Source organism: Typopeltis vanoorti, chromosome 16, assembly GCF_054136105.1.
Source record: "Typopeltis vanoorti isolate ZY-2024b chromosome 16, IOZ_Tvanoo_1.0, whole genome shotgun sequence".
Lineage (NCBI taxonomy): Eukaryota > Metazoa > Arthropoda > Arachnida > Uropygi > Thelyphonidae > Typopeltis > Typopeltis vanoorti.
In genome coordinates, this window is record NC_143564.1 from 24,944,106 (window position 1) to 24,963,897 (window position 19,792).

Consider the following 19,792-nt stretch of genomic DNA (forward strand, 5'->3'; position numbering starts at 1 on the left):
GCATGCCACAGAATTCTGTTCTTAGATTGCTACTATTTAATTTGTTCATTAATGATATAGGAAAGGATCTGAGAGGAACTGTTCAGTTATTTGCCGATGATGCAAAGTTGAGTAGAGCAATAGTTAATACAGACGATGTCAAAATTTTATAGGATGATATGAATAGACTGGCAGTCTGAGCAATGAAGAATGGATATCAGTTTAATGTGGCAAAGTGCAAAGTTATGCATTTTGGGGTGTAAAGATTACCAGCTGTATACCACATTGATGGAACTGTACTCCAGGAAATTTATGAAGCCAGAGGTTTGGGAGTTAGTGAATAGGGAGTTAAAGTTTAGGGGACACATAGCAAAAGTAGCTCAAGTAGCTCATCAGATTACTTGGTTACTGAAGAATACTTTGACAAGCATAGGCAAGCAGGTTATTATTCCCCTTTATCAAGCTTTGATAAGACCCCTATCTTGATTACTGTGTGCAGATCCAGTCACCAGGTTTTCTTGGCAATGAGGAGGAGGTGGAAAGGATCCAGAGGCGAGTGAGCAAAATAGTAGTAGGCCTATGAAATGAACCATACGAGAGCAGGTTGAAGATTTCTGGTTTACGGAAACTGGTTGAGAGGCAGGAAAGGGGGTGATATGATTGTTACATACAAATTATTGAAGGGTTTATACAAGATTAATTCACATGAAATTTTTGAAAACACACTAGTGGTGGGAGAACTGCAGACCATCCTTGGAAACTGAATAAGAGTATAGTTAGCAAGGGTTAGAACTAGATTTTTTACTTGGAGAGTGGTGAATGAGTGGAATAGGTTGCCAGATCCTGTTGGTGGGATCTATGACTCTGAATGCCTTCAGAGCAAAGTATGACAGATACTGCGCAAATGTTGGATAGTGCTTGACATGATGTTTAGGTCTCCCTTGATTAGTCTAAAGGCTCTATGGAGTAGCCCATAATGATAATAATTACTGCACTAAACTATATTCCATCAAACTATTGATGCACTGCTCTCATCTCTTGTGCTGGTTAAGTAATGAAGACATGCATTGACTGTCAACTTCTTTGATACCTGAAGAGCTTTTAACTAATCAGCGACAACCAATGTATTATACTACTTGGATTTTGCTAATGCCTACATCATTCACCTTTGGATATATGCAATGGAACGGCCTGGATTGTTTGTTTAGTATTTTATGGTATGAAGATGGCTATGGTCAATTCTGTACTAGTAAATACTCATAGCAGTATACAAGTCAGAAAAGTAAAAATAGCATAAATGTAGATAGATAAGAATTTTTATAAATGTAGTTCTAAATTGAAAGATGTACAAAAACAAACATAAAAAATGGATAAAAAGCAGATGTAAAATGATTTATAAAAGAAAAGTGTAAAAAATCATAAAACATAAAATAAAAAAAAAGTTCAAGAAACAACTGTCCAAATAAAAATAATGCAAATGATCTATCTATCTACACACACACACACACACACACACACACACACACACACACACACACACACACACACACACACACACACACACACACATTAAAATATAGTTAGTTGTATAGTTGTTAATTAAATGTATAGGCCAAGAAACATTTGTTGAGTCTGATAAAATCTGAATGATTATAAAGGGCTCAGAGAAATTGCGAATATGGCTAAAATAATAACTGTGCTCATTAATGAAATGAGGACATGCAATTAAAATATAACTGAAGTTTAGTTCTAGCATTATAATACTTGCACACAAGCATGTTATCATCCCTCAGCAAGCAGGAGTGTGTGAGATGACTATAACCTATGTGGAGACAAGCAAGGTCAACTTTCTCTGTTCAGACTCTATGCAGACTAGACTATCATAATTTAATTTCAGGCTTAATTTTGTAGAGTTTATCATTAGTCTCTTTATTCCAAGATAACTGCAACTGCGATAAAAGTTATTTTTTCTGATAATTTGATAATTACTATATACTGATTACCAGCAAATCAATAATTTGCTAGTAATCAGTATATGGTATAGGCATGGTGGATGCTTGAGAAACCAGTTGACCTAACAGCAATATTTTTATTATTATGATTCATGCCTGAGGGAGTCACAAGACACATTGTTGGATGTCCACCCTAGAAAACACAGTCTATCATACCACTCCTTGGAACTATTGACCATTTGTGTCTTACCACTCTATCAGGCAATGCATTCCTCTGTTCAACCACCCTCCATGCAAAGAAACCACTCCATACCTTCTTGCTGACAACTTCCTTTCATAACTTCCAGGGATTGCCCACTTATCCTCGTTCCTTTCCCCTGTTCCACCAAATGAAAGAACTCCCCATTATCAACCTTGTAACTACCTCTCAACAGTTTAAAAGTCTCAATCATATCACCTCTCCTTCTTCTAGCTACCAAACTCTACAGTCCAGTGTATCCTCATAACTACGTTGTACAGTCCTGCTATCATCTTTGTTCTGCCCTGCACTCTTTCAAGGTAAATTTATCCCCTTCAAATCCTGGGGACCAACTGCTCTTATCACATTGTTATAAAGAGACAATCATATTACTAAAACAAGCATTCCTAATGCTGTAAATGATTCCTCACTAATTTCTACAATATCTTAACAACTACTGATGAAATACAAGCTATTTCATAGTTTGACACTTCTGGTCTGCTACCACCCTTATGGAGTGGTACTATCTTACCCTCCTTCCACTCCTTGGACACCTTTCCCATGGCCAGACTTTCACTGAAACACCAGGTCAACAGAGATGTCAGTTCTTTAGCACATTCTCTCAAACCATGGCCAAATCTTCCATTCATGAAACTGCTCCAAGCTGATGTCTAAGGCTATTATAATCATTGCCTAATCATTGCCTGCCTAATAATTCCACATACTGTACATTCCTTTTCTTGATACCACTGCATGTTTATTCATCTTCCAAATCAAAACCACATGGTCACTCTCTCCAACTCGGGAAAGAGTTGCCATCTTAGTTATAATCAGATCTTTTGATGCTATGACCAAATCTAAAATCTTGAACCTCATGTTTCTTCTACTAAGATGGTGGTCTGAAATGTTCTCGGTCCCAACAATAAAAAAAAAAATATCGGCAAGTTTTTTTTTCCTAAGTTGGTACATCTATCATAAGCATCCAAATGAAATTGTAAGTCATTCTATCAAGTAGTTTGTTTTATACAGCTGTCTGAAGCAAAAGTGTTGTCAGTATTCCTTGAAATGGATAAAATTGAGTATCATCAGTTATAAAATTCTTTGTAAAAGAAGATTTAATGGCAAAAGAAATTCATTTGAAGTTCATAAAAGTTTATTGGCACTCTTCATTTTCGTTTTTGACAATTAAGAAATGGGTTTCTGAGTTTAAACGTGGCCCTACCAGCCTTGAAGATGATCCATGTGAAGGACATCCAAAAAGTGTAACAACACCAGAAATCATTGATTAAGTGCATGATATGGTATTGGATGACTGGCGAGTCAAAGTGCATGAAATTGCTGAGACTATAAGCATTTCAAAAGAACGTAGAATATATTCTGCATGAAAAATTGCAAATGAAAAAGCTTTGAGCAAGATGGGTGCCACATGTACTCAAAGCAGATCGAAAATGCACTCGCATGAAAATCTCTGAACAGTGCTTGGAGCATTTTAACAAGAATAAAGCTGATTTTGTGCATCAATTTATTACTATGGATGAGACTTATCTTCACCATTACACACCAGAATCCAAACAGCAGTCAAAACAGTGGACAGAAGCTAGTTGTTCATCGCGAAAGAAGACAAAGTCGGTTCCATCAGCAGGAAAGGTCATGGCATCAGTGTTTTGGGATGCTAAAGGCATTTTGTTTATTAATTATCTTGAAAAGGGCAAAACAATAACCAGGAAGTATTATTCCTTTTAACCAGACTAGATGAAAAAATTCATGAGAAAAGACCCAGTTTGCAGAAGAAAAAATCATCTTTCATCAGGACAATGCACCTGCCCACAAAGTTGTTTTGGCTATGGGAAAATTAAGGGATCTGCACTATGAATTGTTGGAACATCCACCCTATTCCGCAGATTTGGCTCTCTCTCTCCGACTTCTATTTCTTCCCAAAACTAAAACTCTTCCTCGCTGGTCAGCATTTTTCTTTGAATCAAGAGGTGATTACAGCTGTAGAGGGGTATTTTGCAGATCTTACTGAGAACCACTACAGGGATGGGATGAGGGCACTGGAATAAATGTGTCAGTCTTAAGGGAGATTATGTTGAAAAATAAAAATAATTTTGAAATTATAAATTCGTTTTTTCATTGTTAGGCCGAGAACCTTTCAGACCACCCTCGTACATGTTGTCTAAGACATTTGTCCCTTAGAAATTCCATTCCTTCACTACTTCATGAAGTTTCCTCTTTCCAATGTATAGTAAATCTTCCATAACAATCACTCTTTTTGCACTCGCGAAGCTCATCATCTCCAACTCTTCACCTTTTATGCTCCCTGGTTTACAGCAGCACTCCCCTAAATATCCTGTCCTGCCCACCTCTACCTCACGGCATATGCTTTCAAACTCATTAGTGCCATTGCTCTCCAAATCCTTCACTCTGAGAGGCATAAGTCCTTCCTATCCTGTCAAAGAATGCTATACCCTGCTTTTTTCTATTCCTGTCAGTATATTACCTTTCATCAACTGTCTTAGAGATCCCAATAATCTTTCCACGTGCTGATAGCATCAGCCTGTCCAAAGATTATTGGAATCTCTGAGATTCCCACAAGAGGCTACTCCTACTGCCATCCACCCTGCATTGCCACACTGACTTGTTCAAAGACCGCATTCTCCCCAGAAGCCTAACCCTTTCCTCATTCAAATGCAAGCCGTCTCTTGCAAACAGTTCCTCTGTCTTCAAATGCCCTACAAACATCCACATAATCCAATCCTCTGTTTTGACACATTCTGGCTATTTTGCTATTCATTATTGATGTGCTTTTCTGCAACTCTTCATTATCATACCTGAGCAATGCACTCACTAATTTCCCATCTCTCAGTCTACTCCTGTACAGCCTCTGAAGTCATTCATGTCCACCATCACAATTATTTCATCCACCCTTTCACCTCACTTAGTTACTATAGTCACACTATCTATCATTCCTCCAGGCAAACATTCCTATAGTCACACTATCTATCATTCCTCTGGCAAACTCAGGCAAACATTCCTCTGGCATTCAATATTGTACACCATGGATCATCGAGTCTCCATACATCACACCGGTTACCACTCTGTTTCTTCCTTGCTCACCGGCATTCCTCACTCTCTCTCTCTTAACACTTTCTTTCTTTGTTTCCCTGCTTACCAACATCTCTCCACCCTCTGTTTCAGCACTGTCTTGCCTTTCTCTCATTCCCTCTTTCTTACTGGTTTGCCTATTCTCTCCCATTCTATCATTCCCATAACTCTCTCACTCCTACTCTGATTCACTTTGCATTCATGTTTCCAGTTGCTTAATCTCAACTTTCATGCTTCTCAACACATTCCTGATACATTCTGCAAACTACCTTCTTTTTCTCGACATTCATCCTCCCAATTAACACCCTGTTTGAAAACTTCATGACGTTTCAAACCTACTACACTCCCAACTTTTATTTTTTCATTCACATTCCATTACCCTTGATCATGCTACTCATCTCTCTCTCAGTCAGTTCTAATGTAATGCTGCTGAGAGCTGTTATTATTATCATCATGAACCATGAGCTCACTGCCCATTGGTGTCCGATGCCTTCTTCACTATCTTCTTCCAATTTTCTTCATCCAGTGCACAGTGTAATCCCATTCCACACCAGTCCTTTATGTTGTTTAACCATTCTCTGTATGGTCAACTTCTTCTGTTTACACCATCCATGATATCAAACAAGAACGTCTTTGTCTTTTAATCCTTGCTCATTCTGCAGATGTGTCCAAATAATTGCAGCTTCCATTGTATAATCTTCTGCATTAAATTCTCCTTTGGTTGTATCTTCTGATAGTGATCTTCATTTGTGATTTTCTGTACCTATCCTATTCTTAGAATCTTCCTGAAACAAATTCTTTTAAATGCCAAAATTCATTTTTTTTTTTTACTACCCACGTTTCAGATCCATACAGTACACCACTAAAGATGCATGTTTTCAGTACTCTTAGTTTTGTTGCAGGCTGATAACTTTAATTTTCCAGATGTTATCCATGGCCTTCAGTCTTCTTCCAACTTTCTTTGTTCACTGCACAGTCTTGCAGTTTCTGTAACCCCATTCCACAATACTCCTTTATGTCATCCATCCATTCTCTGTAGGGTCTACCTTTTCTGTTTACACCATCCATAATACCAAACATGAATGTCTTTATCTTCTGATCCTCGCTCATTCTGCAGATGTGTCCAAATAATTGCAGCTTCCATTGTATAATCTTCTGCATTAAATTCTCCTTTAGTTGTATCTTCTGATAGAGATCTTCATTTGTGATTTTGTCTATTCATCCTATTCTTAGAATCTCCCTGTAGCAAGTTCTTTCAAATGTCAAAATTATTTTTCTTGATTCTTTATTTATTACCATGTTTCAGACCCATACAGCACACTGCTAAAGATCCATGTTTCTAGTACTCTTAATTTCATTTTTCATACAATTCTGATCTTTATTTCTTTTTTACAGTCCAAGTCATATGTCATTTTACTTCCCAAATATGTGATTTGTTCTACATTCTCTATATCATTTCCATCCACTTGTATCTTTTGTTTCAGGTTCTTATCACCAAATACCATTGTCTTTGTTTTTTCCAAGTTCATAACAAGTCCAAATGTCTTCATTTCCTCATTTAATACTTTCAATGTTTTATGTAGTTCTCTTTTATCTTCTTCAATAATATAATAACAATGCCACCTGCAAATCTTACATTGTTAATTCTCATCCCATATACTGATATTCTTTTTGCATCTTCCTTCATTTTGTCCATTGCTTTTCCTAAATATGCTATGAAAATGCTTTGTGATATTGGGTCCCCCTGTCTAGTACCTCTGCTTGTTCTAAACCATTTCCCAAATTCTCACCTATTCTAACTGACATTGCATTCTTATAAACATCTTTTAATATGGATATTAGTTTTCTGTCAATTACATAGGATTCTAGCACTGGTAATGTCACTTTCTGGTTGATGCTGTCAAATGCCTTCTGAAAATCAACAAAGCAAGTATATACATGGAAAGTGGTTGAACCATGGAATGCATTGCCTGATAGAGTGGTGAGAGCGATAATGGTCAATGCGTTTAAGGAGTGGTATGATAGACTGTGTTTCCTAGGAGGGACCTCCCTCGATAAGTCTAAATAGACTTGTGTTTCTTGGAAAGGACTTCCCATGATGAGTCTTTTGACTCCATGGAGGCCTGAATAATAATAATAATAATAATAATAATAATAATAATAATAATAATAATAATAATATATGTTTTTGTTTTTTCTCCTAGCTTTCTCTGCTATTAATTGCATTGTCAAAATTTGTTGAAATGTACTTCTATATTTCCTAAATCCTGCTTGCTTGTCTGCAAGGTATGCTTCCAATTGTGTTCTCAATCTTTCTGTCAGAGGAATCAACGGATTCGTCTGGCATTTTCCCTTCCTTCCATACCATATTACATAGTTAGTGCATTTTTTTAATTATTATTATTATTATTATTATATCACACCTCCAGGGAGTTCAAAGACTCATCGAGGGAGGGCATCAACTCTACAACTCCTCATCTCACTACTCCAGCAACCTTCATCATCTAATACCAACGCCATCTACCACTGACTACCACCACTAGTGCTTTCACAGACAATCACAAATATCCATGCCCACGGCAGGATTCGAACCCGCAGCCTTTTAGCTGGAGAGCGGTTACGCTAACCACTCAGCCAACCAGGCCAGCAATACTTTAACCATACTTTCTTCAGTGATGTTGTCATTACAGTTGTATTTTAGCCATCATATTGCCTTTTATATCTTTCTTCTTAAAATGTCCATGTCATACTTATTACCTGGTGGTGATATCTGCTCTGCTTCAATTCTTCAATCAGTTTCCCAACTCCATCTAAATCTAGTTTTTCTTCATATAACTCACTACAGTATTTTGTCCACCACTGTACAATTTTATCTTTTTTCATCAATACTTCATTTTTCATCTTTAACTGTGATCTGTTTTGGTTACCACTTTCTATTAATGGTTCTAATCATTTTGTACACCTCCCTAGTTTTGTGCTGTTCTATATTATTGCACTGGGCTTCTAACCATTTCATCTTATCCATTCTGACTGCTTTTTTCACCTCATTACACTTTCTTCTATATTGCTCCTCTATTTGTTCTGATGTATCCCTTCTTATCTTCAACATTCTCTTCTCCTGTAATACTTCAGTATTTCTTGTCCAATCCACTTCTTCTTGATCTTTTCTTCTTCTGGTACGGTTTATTCAACTGTGTCTTCTATTACCTTCATTACTCCTTTCACTCTTAGATTCACATTTTTTTCTTTGTCCACACTTTTAATTTTTCCTTCTAGTACTGTTTTGTACCTTCTTCCTATTTCTGCTTCACTTATTCTTGCTGTATCTCTTTGTTTCTGATGATGGGGTTCATATTTTCTTTTTGATTTAAACTTGATGTTTGCAATTCCTAAGCTGTGATCTGAATCTATATGCACTCCTTGAAAAGTTCGACATTGCTGTATTGATTTTATTCATCTTCTTTTAATCATAATCATATCAATCATGTTCTTGGTTTTCCCATCATTTGATTGCCGCGTCCATTTTCTACAATCGTTTTGCTGGAATCTTGTATTACAGATCATCATCTCATGGTACATGAGATCTGTTATACTGATATCTAAATTTCAAAGTTCTTCCCATTTACACACATGTACTCCCTGATCGCTCAACTGCCACATTTCTAACTGCAGGGATGCATGCATGCCATAAGCACCACATACCACAAAATCCCATAGTATGCTATGCAAAATCTAGTCTTTAAATGGTTTGGACATGGTGATAAGCCACTGGCAAAGTGAGCTGCAGCTGCTGCCATTATTTAAACACTGCACAAACAATACTACTGCTAAACTGTGAATGAAATTATTTTGTATGTTTTTATTCTTCATTCACATTTAACATAATCTGCCATATCCTAAGCAAGACATGTTTATATATTATTTGTTAGTCCCTTGCTTAAGATTTATTATTCATGTATTTTCCTTGAATTTTATCAGTTATTATTTAATTATATAATTTTAAGATATGTCATGATAATGGAAGGACTTTGTAGAAAAACCATTTATTTTATTGCTATATTCCTTCAGTAATATTATAAGATATTCTATGTATGTAACTTTTATGTGCCTTATGTGAACTGTAATATATGTTTTATTTATTATATTTGTAAATGAAAGTGAAGGAAAAATTAAGTAACTGTAATATTTTTTTATTATTATTTTTCATTACTGAGTGTAAAGGTATAATCTTATGTAATACTTATGTTTACATTTTGTTTTGATCATTGCCATGGAGACATAAATAAAATAGAACGCGCAAGCTTAGGGTGTGAGCTGCGGTAATTAGAAGTAAGGAATTAATATGAGTTGGACGAGTGAACAAGTTTAAGCGGGAAGAAGGAATGTATATAAACGGAAGGTGAAAGTAAAGAAGGAGACTCGAGGGTAGGACATTCAGAACACTACGGAGACGAGGAGAAACTTATAGGTGGCTGAGAGTAAAGTCAGCAGTAGCAGTAATGGGAATTTTAGTGCCCTTAATAGGATTAACAAAAGACTGGAAGGTTAATAGGCAATCCAGAATAATTCCTCTAAGTTCTAGAATTACTATTTATTCCTTTGTTGCTTTGAAGAAGGATTATGCAAATCTCAATTTGTTATGCAGTAGTAAACATGGAATAATTATTTTGTCTTATAGCAAGTCCATCAAGATTTGAGTAGCGCGATAAATAATAATTCAGTTATCTCCGTGAAGAATTCTTTTGAATAGTGTTGCTTCGGAGTAATAAGTGAATATAGTTTTGAAATGTGCTCACATTGAATCTGATGTGCTAAGGATTAATCCCGGTAAGAACAGTCCTACTTTATTTTATTTCAGTGCGAAGATTTAAGTGATAGCTCTGTCTGAAATATCCTAACATTTACTGTGATGTTTTGCTGAGTTTAGCCAAGTCAGAAGCTTAAAAGTAATTCCCCTTGAAGTAATAACTGCCGCCATTAATAATTCAATAAGTGCTTGCTGACTAAGTGTTAAATTATAGAATGCAACTGAGTGATATTAGTAAATTTATTTACTAAGAAATTCTGAAGTTTTGAACTGTACAAACAATTTTTATTATTAGGAGAACTATGAATCTAGTATCTGAAGATATGATGTTTGATTCTATGTGAATGTTTTGACCTGAAGAACTAAGTTAATTGTATTATCTTATTTTCGGAATTATAATTTTATGTACTTGTCATATAACCTTGTATTAAATGTTTTGTTTTATTAACTTCAATATTGTGTGTGCCTGATTCTTTTTCATTGCACCATTCATAAAAAGTTCGGATCTTGCGGGAGCCTTACGTGTAAAATATTAAATTCGGCTTATATGATTAATGAGACTGCTAAATTCATTGAAGATTGATTCTACTATTTTACATAGGCTAATCTAAATACAGGGTGGTGCAGTATAAATATAAATTTCCCCATATTTTGAACAGCAATCAACCAGCAATTAATTGATTTTATTAAGAACAACTTTACAACAAGATGGCGGATTCAAAACTAGGAAATACGTTCAACACTATAAATTATACAGAAATATTATGTTTAAGTACAAATTCCCCAACTGAAAATTACCCTCAGACTATATCTTGTACCCAGCTTAGATTAGACATAATTTAAAGTAAAAAAGTATTACTAATTATATGAAGAGCCAAAGGCTTCAATTCGGCGGCATAACTTGTTTAAGTTAAGGGATATTACATCCCATATTGTTTCTTAGCCGAATAAAAAACTCAAAGAGTTTCATGCCGAATATAGAAACTATATAAAGTTTGGCAATTCCAAGAGTAAGCAAATACCTGGATACTGCAGCAACTGACCCTTTAGGTAGTGCAAGCTGAGGCAACTCATATCAAAGATGGAGCAAGCTCTGATCACTATTCTTGATATTTACCCATAATGTGAACTTAGCTCCTAGAAGCTGTATTACTGTTCTACATTATGAGAGAAGGTCACTACCCAGACCGGTTTCATCCTTTATTGAGGTCTCATCAGTGAGTAGGTAGACCTAGTTAATAATACCAAGTTTGTAGCGAACAGAACTTACATCCTTTCTATGAGAATTGCTAAGAGGTGTCCTAATAAATTACTAATTATATTAAGCGCCAAAGACTTCAATTCAGCAACATAACTTGTTTAAGTTAAGGGATGTTACATCCCATAACTTAAACAAGTTATGTTGCCATTTCTTAGCCGAATAATATGGGATATAATATCCCCTAACTTAAACAAGTTATGTCGCCGAATTGAAGCCTTTGGCTCTTCATATAATTAGTAATTTATTAGGACACCTCTTGGCAATTCTCATAGAAGGGATGTAAATGCTGTTTGCTACAAACTTGGTATTATTAACCAAGTTTGTAGCAAATCTGGAACCAACTCAATAAAGGATGAAACCGGTCTGGGTAGTGACCTTCTCTCATAATGTAGAACAGTAATACAGCTCCTAGGAGCTAAGTTCACCTTATGGGTAAATATCAAGAATAGTGATCAGAGCTTGCTCCACCTTTAATATGAGTTGCCTTAGCTTGCACTACCTAAAGGGTCAGTTGCTGCAGTATCCAGGTATTTGCTTACGTTTGGAATCGCCGAACTTTATATAGTTTCTATATTTGGCATGAAACTCTTTGAGTTTCTTATTTGGCTAAGAAACAATATCCCTTAACTTAAACAAGTTATGTCACAGTATTGAAGCTTTTGGCTCTTCATATAATTAGTAATTTATTAGGACACCTCTTGGCAATTCTCATAGAAGGGATGTAAGTTCTGTTTGCTACAAACTTGGTATTATTAAGTAGGTCTACCTACTCACTGATGAGACCTCAATAAAGGTTGAAACCGGTCTGGGTAGTGACCTTCTCTCATAATGTAGAACAATAATACAGCTCCTAGGAGCTAAGTTCACATTATGGGTAAATATCAAGAATAGTGATCGGAACTTGCTCCACCTTTGATATGAGTTGCCTCAGCTTGCACTACCTAAAGGGCCAGTTGCTGCAGTATCCATGTATTTGCTTATGCTTGGAATCGCCGAACTTTATTTATATAGTTTCTATATTCGGCATGAAACTCTTTGAGTTTCTTATTTGGCTAAAAAAGTATAATAAATAATAACAAAACTTATCTTTTTTTTTTTACTGCTACCTCGTAACATGTCTGAATATAACCTCCTCCTATCTACAGTTTATTTTCTTTGTTCACAGCACAGCTTAGAATTCAACAGAACCACACGTCCGAGTATCTTCCATAACTGAGAGAGAATTTGTATATATTTGTATTTGAGAAAGTTCTGGATTTTCTGTAACTCTAGAGTTGTTATTACCTGAAGAGAACACTGTGAGTCTAAATATATTATGCACTTTGGTACATATTATTGCATACAGTAATAATATGTACAAAATCAGTAATCATATTACTGAGCTGTATGCAAACCTCTATTGCATACAGCTCAGTTATAAAGTTACTACACTCTAGTGGGATTTGTGAAGATATAATGCTGTTTGGAAAAACAGCAGAAGATTCCACTAGGTCCTCCAATTTTGAACTGTCTGTGTAGACACATAAATCAGAGTATTCCCTTCTGTGTGCTTGAAAGCTGTTTGTAGGCAACAGGAGAGAATTTCAGATTACAAAAATAAAAGCTGCATGATGGTATGCCAAAAATGATTGCCTTAAACTTTCTCAATTTTGAAGTTATCCTAGGTAACACTCCTCATTCCTGTGTTTCATAAATTTGTAATTATTAAGTGAAGTTCTTTGAATTCTAGTAGTTGTAGATGGAGTTATCCTTCTGCAGTTAACAGCACATATCTTCAATCACTTGCAATTGAAGTGTTGTTCTAATTGTGTTTTATCTCTTTTCAACTGTACTGACAATGGCTAGGAAACCTACCAAAACTTGCACAAATATTAAATAATTTTTCTTATGTAAGTGTAATTTTGTTTCTTTATTATTTTATCATTAAAAATGTAAGATTTAAATGAAATGTGATATACTGTAATATATATTTTAATACATAGTGCGCCATCATATTTACCTCAGTAGCTTTAATTTTTGTATTCTCTAAAGTTTCAACAAGGTCAACATTATCTAACATATTGCCTGTGGATGTTGCTAGTTCCCTTAAGAGTGAATCTTCCAGATTCTTTAGCAGTCTTTTGTTTGCACTTGTTTCTTGAATGAGTGATTCTCTTTGTTCTTCTAGCTCTTTCTTTTCATATCTTACAATAACACTTAATAATTGATCTTCAAGTCCCTGAAATAAAATGTAGGACACTTATATATAAAAAAAAAAAAACAGAGAATAAGAAACACTAGTACACAATTTTACACAACACACACACAGTATGTATGAAATAGAACAGAGAGGGAGTTTATTAAAATATAATAAAATAAACTCATTGTAATGAATATCACAAGAATGTCTACCTTTGTTTCCTTGACTATAGCAAGGTTTTTGACTCTGTAGATCATGTGAAACTGGAATGTGTTAAGAACAATGGGAGTCCCAGAGCATTTCATTATCCTTCTGAGGAATCTTTATTATGAACAAGTGAAATACTCAGTTTCTCCGAACAGATCTTGGAGAAACTGAGTATTTCACAATAGGTAAAGGAGTGCGACAAGAATGTATTTTATCTCCGTACCTGTTTAACTTGTACAGTGAATACATTTTAAGAATGGCAGGGCTGGAGGAGTCTCCAGTTGGAATTAAAATTGGTGGAAAAAATATTAATAATTTGAGGTATGCAGATGATACCACCTTGCTAGCAGAATGCAAAGAAGATTTGAAGGAACTTATTATAAAAATTAAAGAAGAAAGTGCTAAATATGATCATAAACTTAACCTCACAAAGACAAAAGTTATGGCAACATGTGCACTTAATGATTTTGAAGTAGATGAGGAGAAAACGGAAGCAGTTAACAATTTTGTGTTCCTAGGATCCCGAATTGATAAAGATGGTTATTGTACCGAAGAAGTTAGAAGAAGATTATTACTCGGAAAAAAAGCAATGACAAATTTAAGCAAGATCTTTAAAGATAAAGATATTAGCCTCACAACAAAAATCAGAATCTTGAAAGCAATGGTATTCCCTGTGGTTCTGTATGGATGTGAAAGTTGGACCCTGAGAAAGAGTGAAAGAAGGAAGATAGATGCATTTGAATTATGGGTTTGGAGATGCTTACTAAGAATTTCATGGACTGCAAAGCAAACCAATAAATCAGTGATAGACAGAATAAAGCCAGATTGCTCCCTTGAAGCTATGATCATCAAGCAAAAATTGTCATACTTTGGACATATCATGCAAGCAAATGATAGTCTGGAGAAGATGATAATGCTTGCTAAAGTTGATGGAAGCAGGAGAAGAGGAAGACTAAAAATTAGATGGGTGGATGGAGTTAAAGAAGCAACTGGAGTGCGCTTGGAGGTTCTGAAAGACATGATCAGGGACAGATCGGAATGGAGAGTGTATGCTCGTGGAGTCGCCAGGAGTCGAAACTGACTCGATGGATCATAACACACAATGAATACTAGAGATATTCTTGGAAATTATGGAGACAACTACCGTGTTTGAATAAAAACTTTAGTTTACTGTTACTAAAATTTTTTACAATTCGACGTTTCGACCTTTATGTCAAGGTCATCTTCTGGAGCGTACAAATATACACAAGAAACAAGCTATACTACAATCATACTGGTTCGTTAAAGACACTGACTAACCGCTACCACAATTGTTGGCCTGACCTCTGGTGAAAAAAAAAAATTATACATCAACGCTAGAGTCCTATTATTTGTGTTGTCTACTATATACATCATTCCAGCCAGTTGGAGTAGAATGGTTTCTAATAATAGCAGATTGGCTAGAGTCCTGACTTATGTTGAATCATTCAAATTAGGTTGGCTGAATGTGTGCCATCCAGATCCTTGGAATTTTCATACCATCTTTATTGTTGATATTTGGGTTGTTTATCAGGATTTCGCAGATTCTTTAAATTTTCTTTCGTACCATGTTTTTGTGCGGTGTAAGGAGCAGGTGCTTTTCCAGTTGATTTGGTGTAAGGTGTTGAGTGCATGGTCTGAGAGGCCTGCTTCACCATAATGGTTATATTTAATGTGTCTAATGTGTTCTTTCTTGTGTATAGGGATTGTCCGTCCTGTTTCACCAATGTACGGTAAGTTACAGGTGCAGCGGATGCAATAGACTCCAGGATGTGCTAATGGGAGGAGAGGATCCTTAGAGGAGCTGAATATGGTTTTAAGTTTAGTGGGTGGTTTAAAGGTGGCATTGAGGTTATAATGTTGTAGGATTCTGTTGATTTTTTCTGATAACCCTTTAATGTATGGGATGGCTATGGTTTTACTGTAATCTAGATTCGTTTTTGTTGTGGTTTTATAGAGTATTTTATTGACAGTATTTTTGTTATAGCCATTGTTTATGAATGTGTCACTAATGATTTTTAGTTCTTGTTTCAGGGCTTGCTGGTTAGAGCAAATAGTTGTGGCTCTGTTTTTAAGGGTGTTTATGACTCCATATTTTTGTGCTGGGTGGTGATATGAATTCGCATGTATGTATTGGCCCGTGTGTGTCGGTTTTCGGTAGACCGTGAAGGATAGATTGCCTGAAGGAAGACGTGTAACTAGTGTGTCTAGGAACGGGAGCGAATTTTGGTTTTCGATTTCGATGGTAAATTGTATGCGTTCGTGTTGTTTGTTTAGGTGGCTGAGGAATGTGTTTAGCGTTTGTCGACCGTGCGGCCAGATCGCGAACACGTCGTCAACGTATCTGAGCCAGATTGTCGGTCGAAGCGTGGCAGAATCAAGAGCCCTTTGCTCAAAGGTTTCCATGTAGAAGTTCGCGATTGGGGGGGGGATAATGGTGAGCCCATGGCCGTACCTTCCTTTTGTAGGTAGAATTTGTTTTGCCACACGAAGTAACCGGACTTTAGTACGTGGGCAAAGAGGGCCGTAATGTCGGGCAGAAATTTGTTCTGTAGTAGGAGAATTGTGTCATTGACGGGGACATTAGTGAAAAGGGCAGAAACGTCAAAACTGACTAATAAGTCATCTTTGTCGAGTGTTATGTTTTTGATTATGTTTATAAAGTGTTGTGTGTTTTTTACGTAGGAGGGGGAATGACCTACCAACTCCTTGAGTGTTGCCGCTAATTTCTTGGCTAGGTGGTAATTGGGACTGTCTATTCCTTCCACTATTGGTCAAAGGGGCACATTTTGTTTGTGTATTTTCGGAACCCCATATATTCTGGGGGGGGGGGCATAGTGGGGTTTGAGTTTTTTAACTGTGTCTGGTGGCCAAGAAGTGACGGACTTTAGTAGTTTTTCTGTTTTGTCCTTTATCCTCTTTGTTGGGTTATAATTTACCATTTTATATGTGTTGTTATCGGCTACTAGTTGGTTCATTTGCAGTATGTATGTTGACCTGTCAAGGACAACAGTGGCACTGCCTTTATCAGCTTTCGTTATTATTATCTTTTGTTTGGCTTTTAACGATTTAATTGCTGCTAATTCTGTTTTAGTCAGGTTGTTCTGTATGGTTTTCTTGGTGTTTAGGACATTACTGGTTTCTAGTCGTATTTTGTCTGCTATGTTGTTAGGTAGGGATCTGATGCCTCTTTCAATGTGGTAGATAAAATCTAATTTGTTTACCTTTTTAGGCGCTATTGCATAGTTCAGTCCTTTATTCAGCAGCGTGAGTTCGCCGTTGTTCAGGGTGTGGCTTGATAAGTTAATCACATGGTTCTTGCTTGTCGGTGGTTGGTCGCTTCTTGTCTCCCTTGTTTGTTGTTCATTGTTGTTTCTCGGGGAGGAAGTCCTCTGATTGGCCGCCATATTTTGCTGTTGTTTCAACCTGTGGAATTTTTTCTTGAGTTTTTCTTTGTTCTTTTCCAGGGTATGCTTGGCCGAATTGTCAGTAATTCTTTCAAGTGTTTGTAGAATGTCTGGGTTAACATAGTTCGATAGTTCTGATTGTAATTCAGAAACTAGATTTTGTGTGTAGCTAGGTTTCGGCGGGCTGTTTGGATCTGTTCTCTAAGCATTGCTTTTTCTGTGCGGTCATAGATACGGAGTGCCTTAGCAGACGTAAATTTCTTTTTTAGCCTGATGCAGATCGGAATGAGGTTATTGTCTCTGCATCTCTTTAAAAAGGCCAGCCGATTGATCAGGAGAGAAATACGAATCTTTAGCTTACCATAGCGATTGCAGCGCTTGTGGATATCATTTCCATGGATGATCTGAATCCTTTCTTTTAGGCTTGCACGATGATCCGAATGCATTTTTGGAAATTATGGAGACAACTACCGTGTTTGAATAAAAACTTTAGTTTACTATTACTAAAATTTTACAATTCGACGTTTCGACCTTTATGTCAAGTTCATCTTCAGCGTACAAATATACACAAGAAACAAGCTATACTACAATCATACTGGTTCGTTAAAGACACTGACTAACCGCTACCACAATTGTTGGCCTGACCTCTGGTGAAAAAAAAAAAAAAAAAAAAAAAAAAAAAATTATACATCAATGCTAGAGTCCTATTATATGTGTTGTCTACTATATACATATATTAACATCATTCCAGCCAGTTGGAGTAGAATGGTTTCTAACAATAGCAGATTGGCTAGAGTCCTGACTTATGTTGAATCTTTCAAATTAGGTTGGCTGAATGTGTGCCATCCAGATCCTTGGAACCAGATCCTTGTGTATATTTGTACGCTCCAGAAGATGACCTTGACATAAAGGTCGAAACGTCGAATTGTAAAATTTTAGTAACAGTAAACTAAAGTTTTTATTCAAACACGGTAGTTCTCTCCATAATTTCCAAAAATGCATTCGGACCACCGTGCAAGCCTAAAAGAAAGGACTAGAGATATTCATTCTATAGGCTGGAAACTAGAAGGCAAACAGCGTAAAAATGTTTAAAGAAATTGAATGAAGAAGTTAAAAGAATGCAATCATAATGCAGGATTTTTATTATGGAAATATGGGATGGAAAGATAAGACAGCACATGGAAGCAAAGAAAGTGAGATTCTGGAGTTCCTATAGGATAGCTGTCTTGAGCAGTATGTGACAGAAGCAGCATGAGGTTTTAGAGTGATCTGGTGAAAGCCTTAGAGAACATAATTGTGAATGAGGTATGTGCTACTACCATCTGTTGGTGAGAGTAATTATGAGGTACTGATTTGTAAAGTGACCAATGTAAAGGAATTAATTAAAAATATTTGATGCACACATTGTAACCTAATGGATAAATAAGGTAAGACAGAAATGGATGAAAAGTGAAACTATATTTTGTAAAACTAGAAACTAGAAATTGTTATAAGACAGCAGGCAATAACTAGATGTGAGGAGTATAAAACAAATAATAGAAATTAAACAGCAGATTAATGAAAGGAAAAGCATAGCAGAAGAGACTGCAGATCACAGAAAATCCATATAAGTAAGAGGATGAAGAATAATTACAGAAGAATGTCAGTATTCAAAATGTGGGGAAATAAAAATGCCACAGCTTAGTGAAAAGGCAGAGAAAAGGATTTGATAAAGACTTTTAAGTACATTAATGGGGGAGTTTTATCACATTACGGAGTAACATGCAACCCCTAGTAGTTGTATGATAATGCTTCAAACAAGTGAGCACATAGTTTTTTTTTTATGTGAAAAGAGATGAATGATTGCTAGTATGTTGTTAATACAAAGATTAACTTGGCTAACCAGCCGGCCTGGTTGGCTGAGTGCTTAGCATATTCGCTCTCCAGCCAAAAGGCTGTGGGTTCGAATTCCGCCGTGGGCATGGATGTTTGTGATTGTCTCTGAAAATACTAATGGTGGTGGTGGGCAGCAGATATATTGTTGGTTTAGTTGGTGGATTAAGTGGTGGAGACAGAGAGCTGTAGAGTAGATGCCCTCCCTTGATGAGTCTTTGGACTCCCTGGAGGTGTTGCATAATAATAATAATAATAATTATGAAGGGGTTAAGCATACAATATAGTAACTATGCTAATAGGTTATTAGGAGATCTCCTCTGTGACTAGTGATGTCATGGTTTAGCATTTACCTTTTATTATTATTTTTTTATATGCTGACTGAGGGTAATTTGCTACATAAGTCTTCGCACCTCCTTTATACAATGGAACTACTTTTCCCTCTTTCCACCCCCTTGAGAATTACCCAGAGCTGAGACTTAGATTAATCAACATGGTCAAAGGTACTGCCAAATCTCTAGAACCTTGTGAAACTTGACCTGGTATAGCATATAATCTCATAGCTGAATTCACATCAAGGTTCTGTAATATGCTATGCACATCCAGAAATTTGATGAATGAATGAAGAGGAATTTAAATACACTGAAAGAAAAATTAAAATTATGAAGACTAACCTCAAATAAAACCTATAATCAAAATTATGGAAGAACCACTAGAACAGGAAGACCTGTTTTTTTTTTTTTATATGGGATCAGTGGTGAGCAGTG

At 36.1% G+C, this 19,792-nt stretch overlaps 1 protein-coding gene across 1 annotated transcript in view; it reads right to left on the minus strand.

The window, feature by feature from the left end:
- The window catches only part of Dhc98D (Dynein heavy chain at 89D), a 1,285,966-nt gene that overhangs the window by 234,985 nt on the left and 1,031,189 nt on the right, over positions 1–19,792 (minus strand). The window contains exon 54 of the mRNA XM_090406627.1: positions 13,342–13,560. Within this exon, the coding sequence (XP_090262753.1) occupies positions 13,342–13,560 (219 nt within the window). The remainder of the gene's footprint in view (positions 1–13,341; positions 13,561–19,792) is intronic.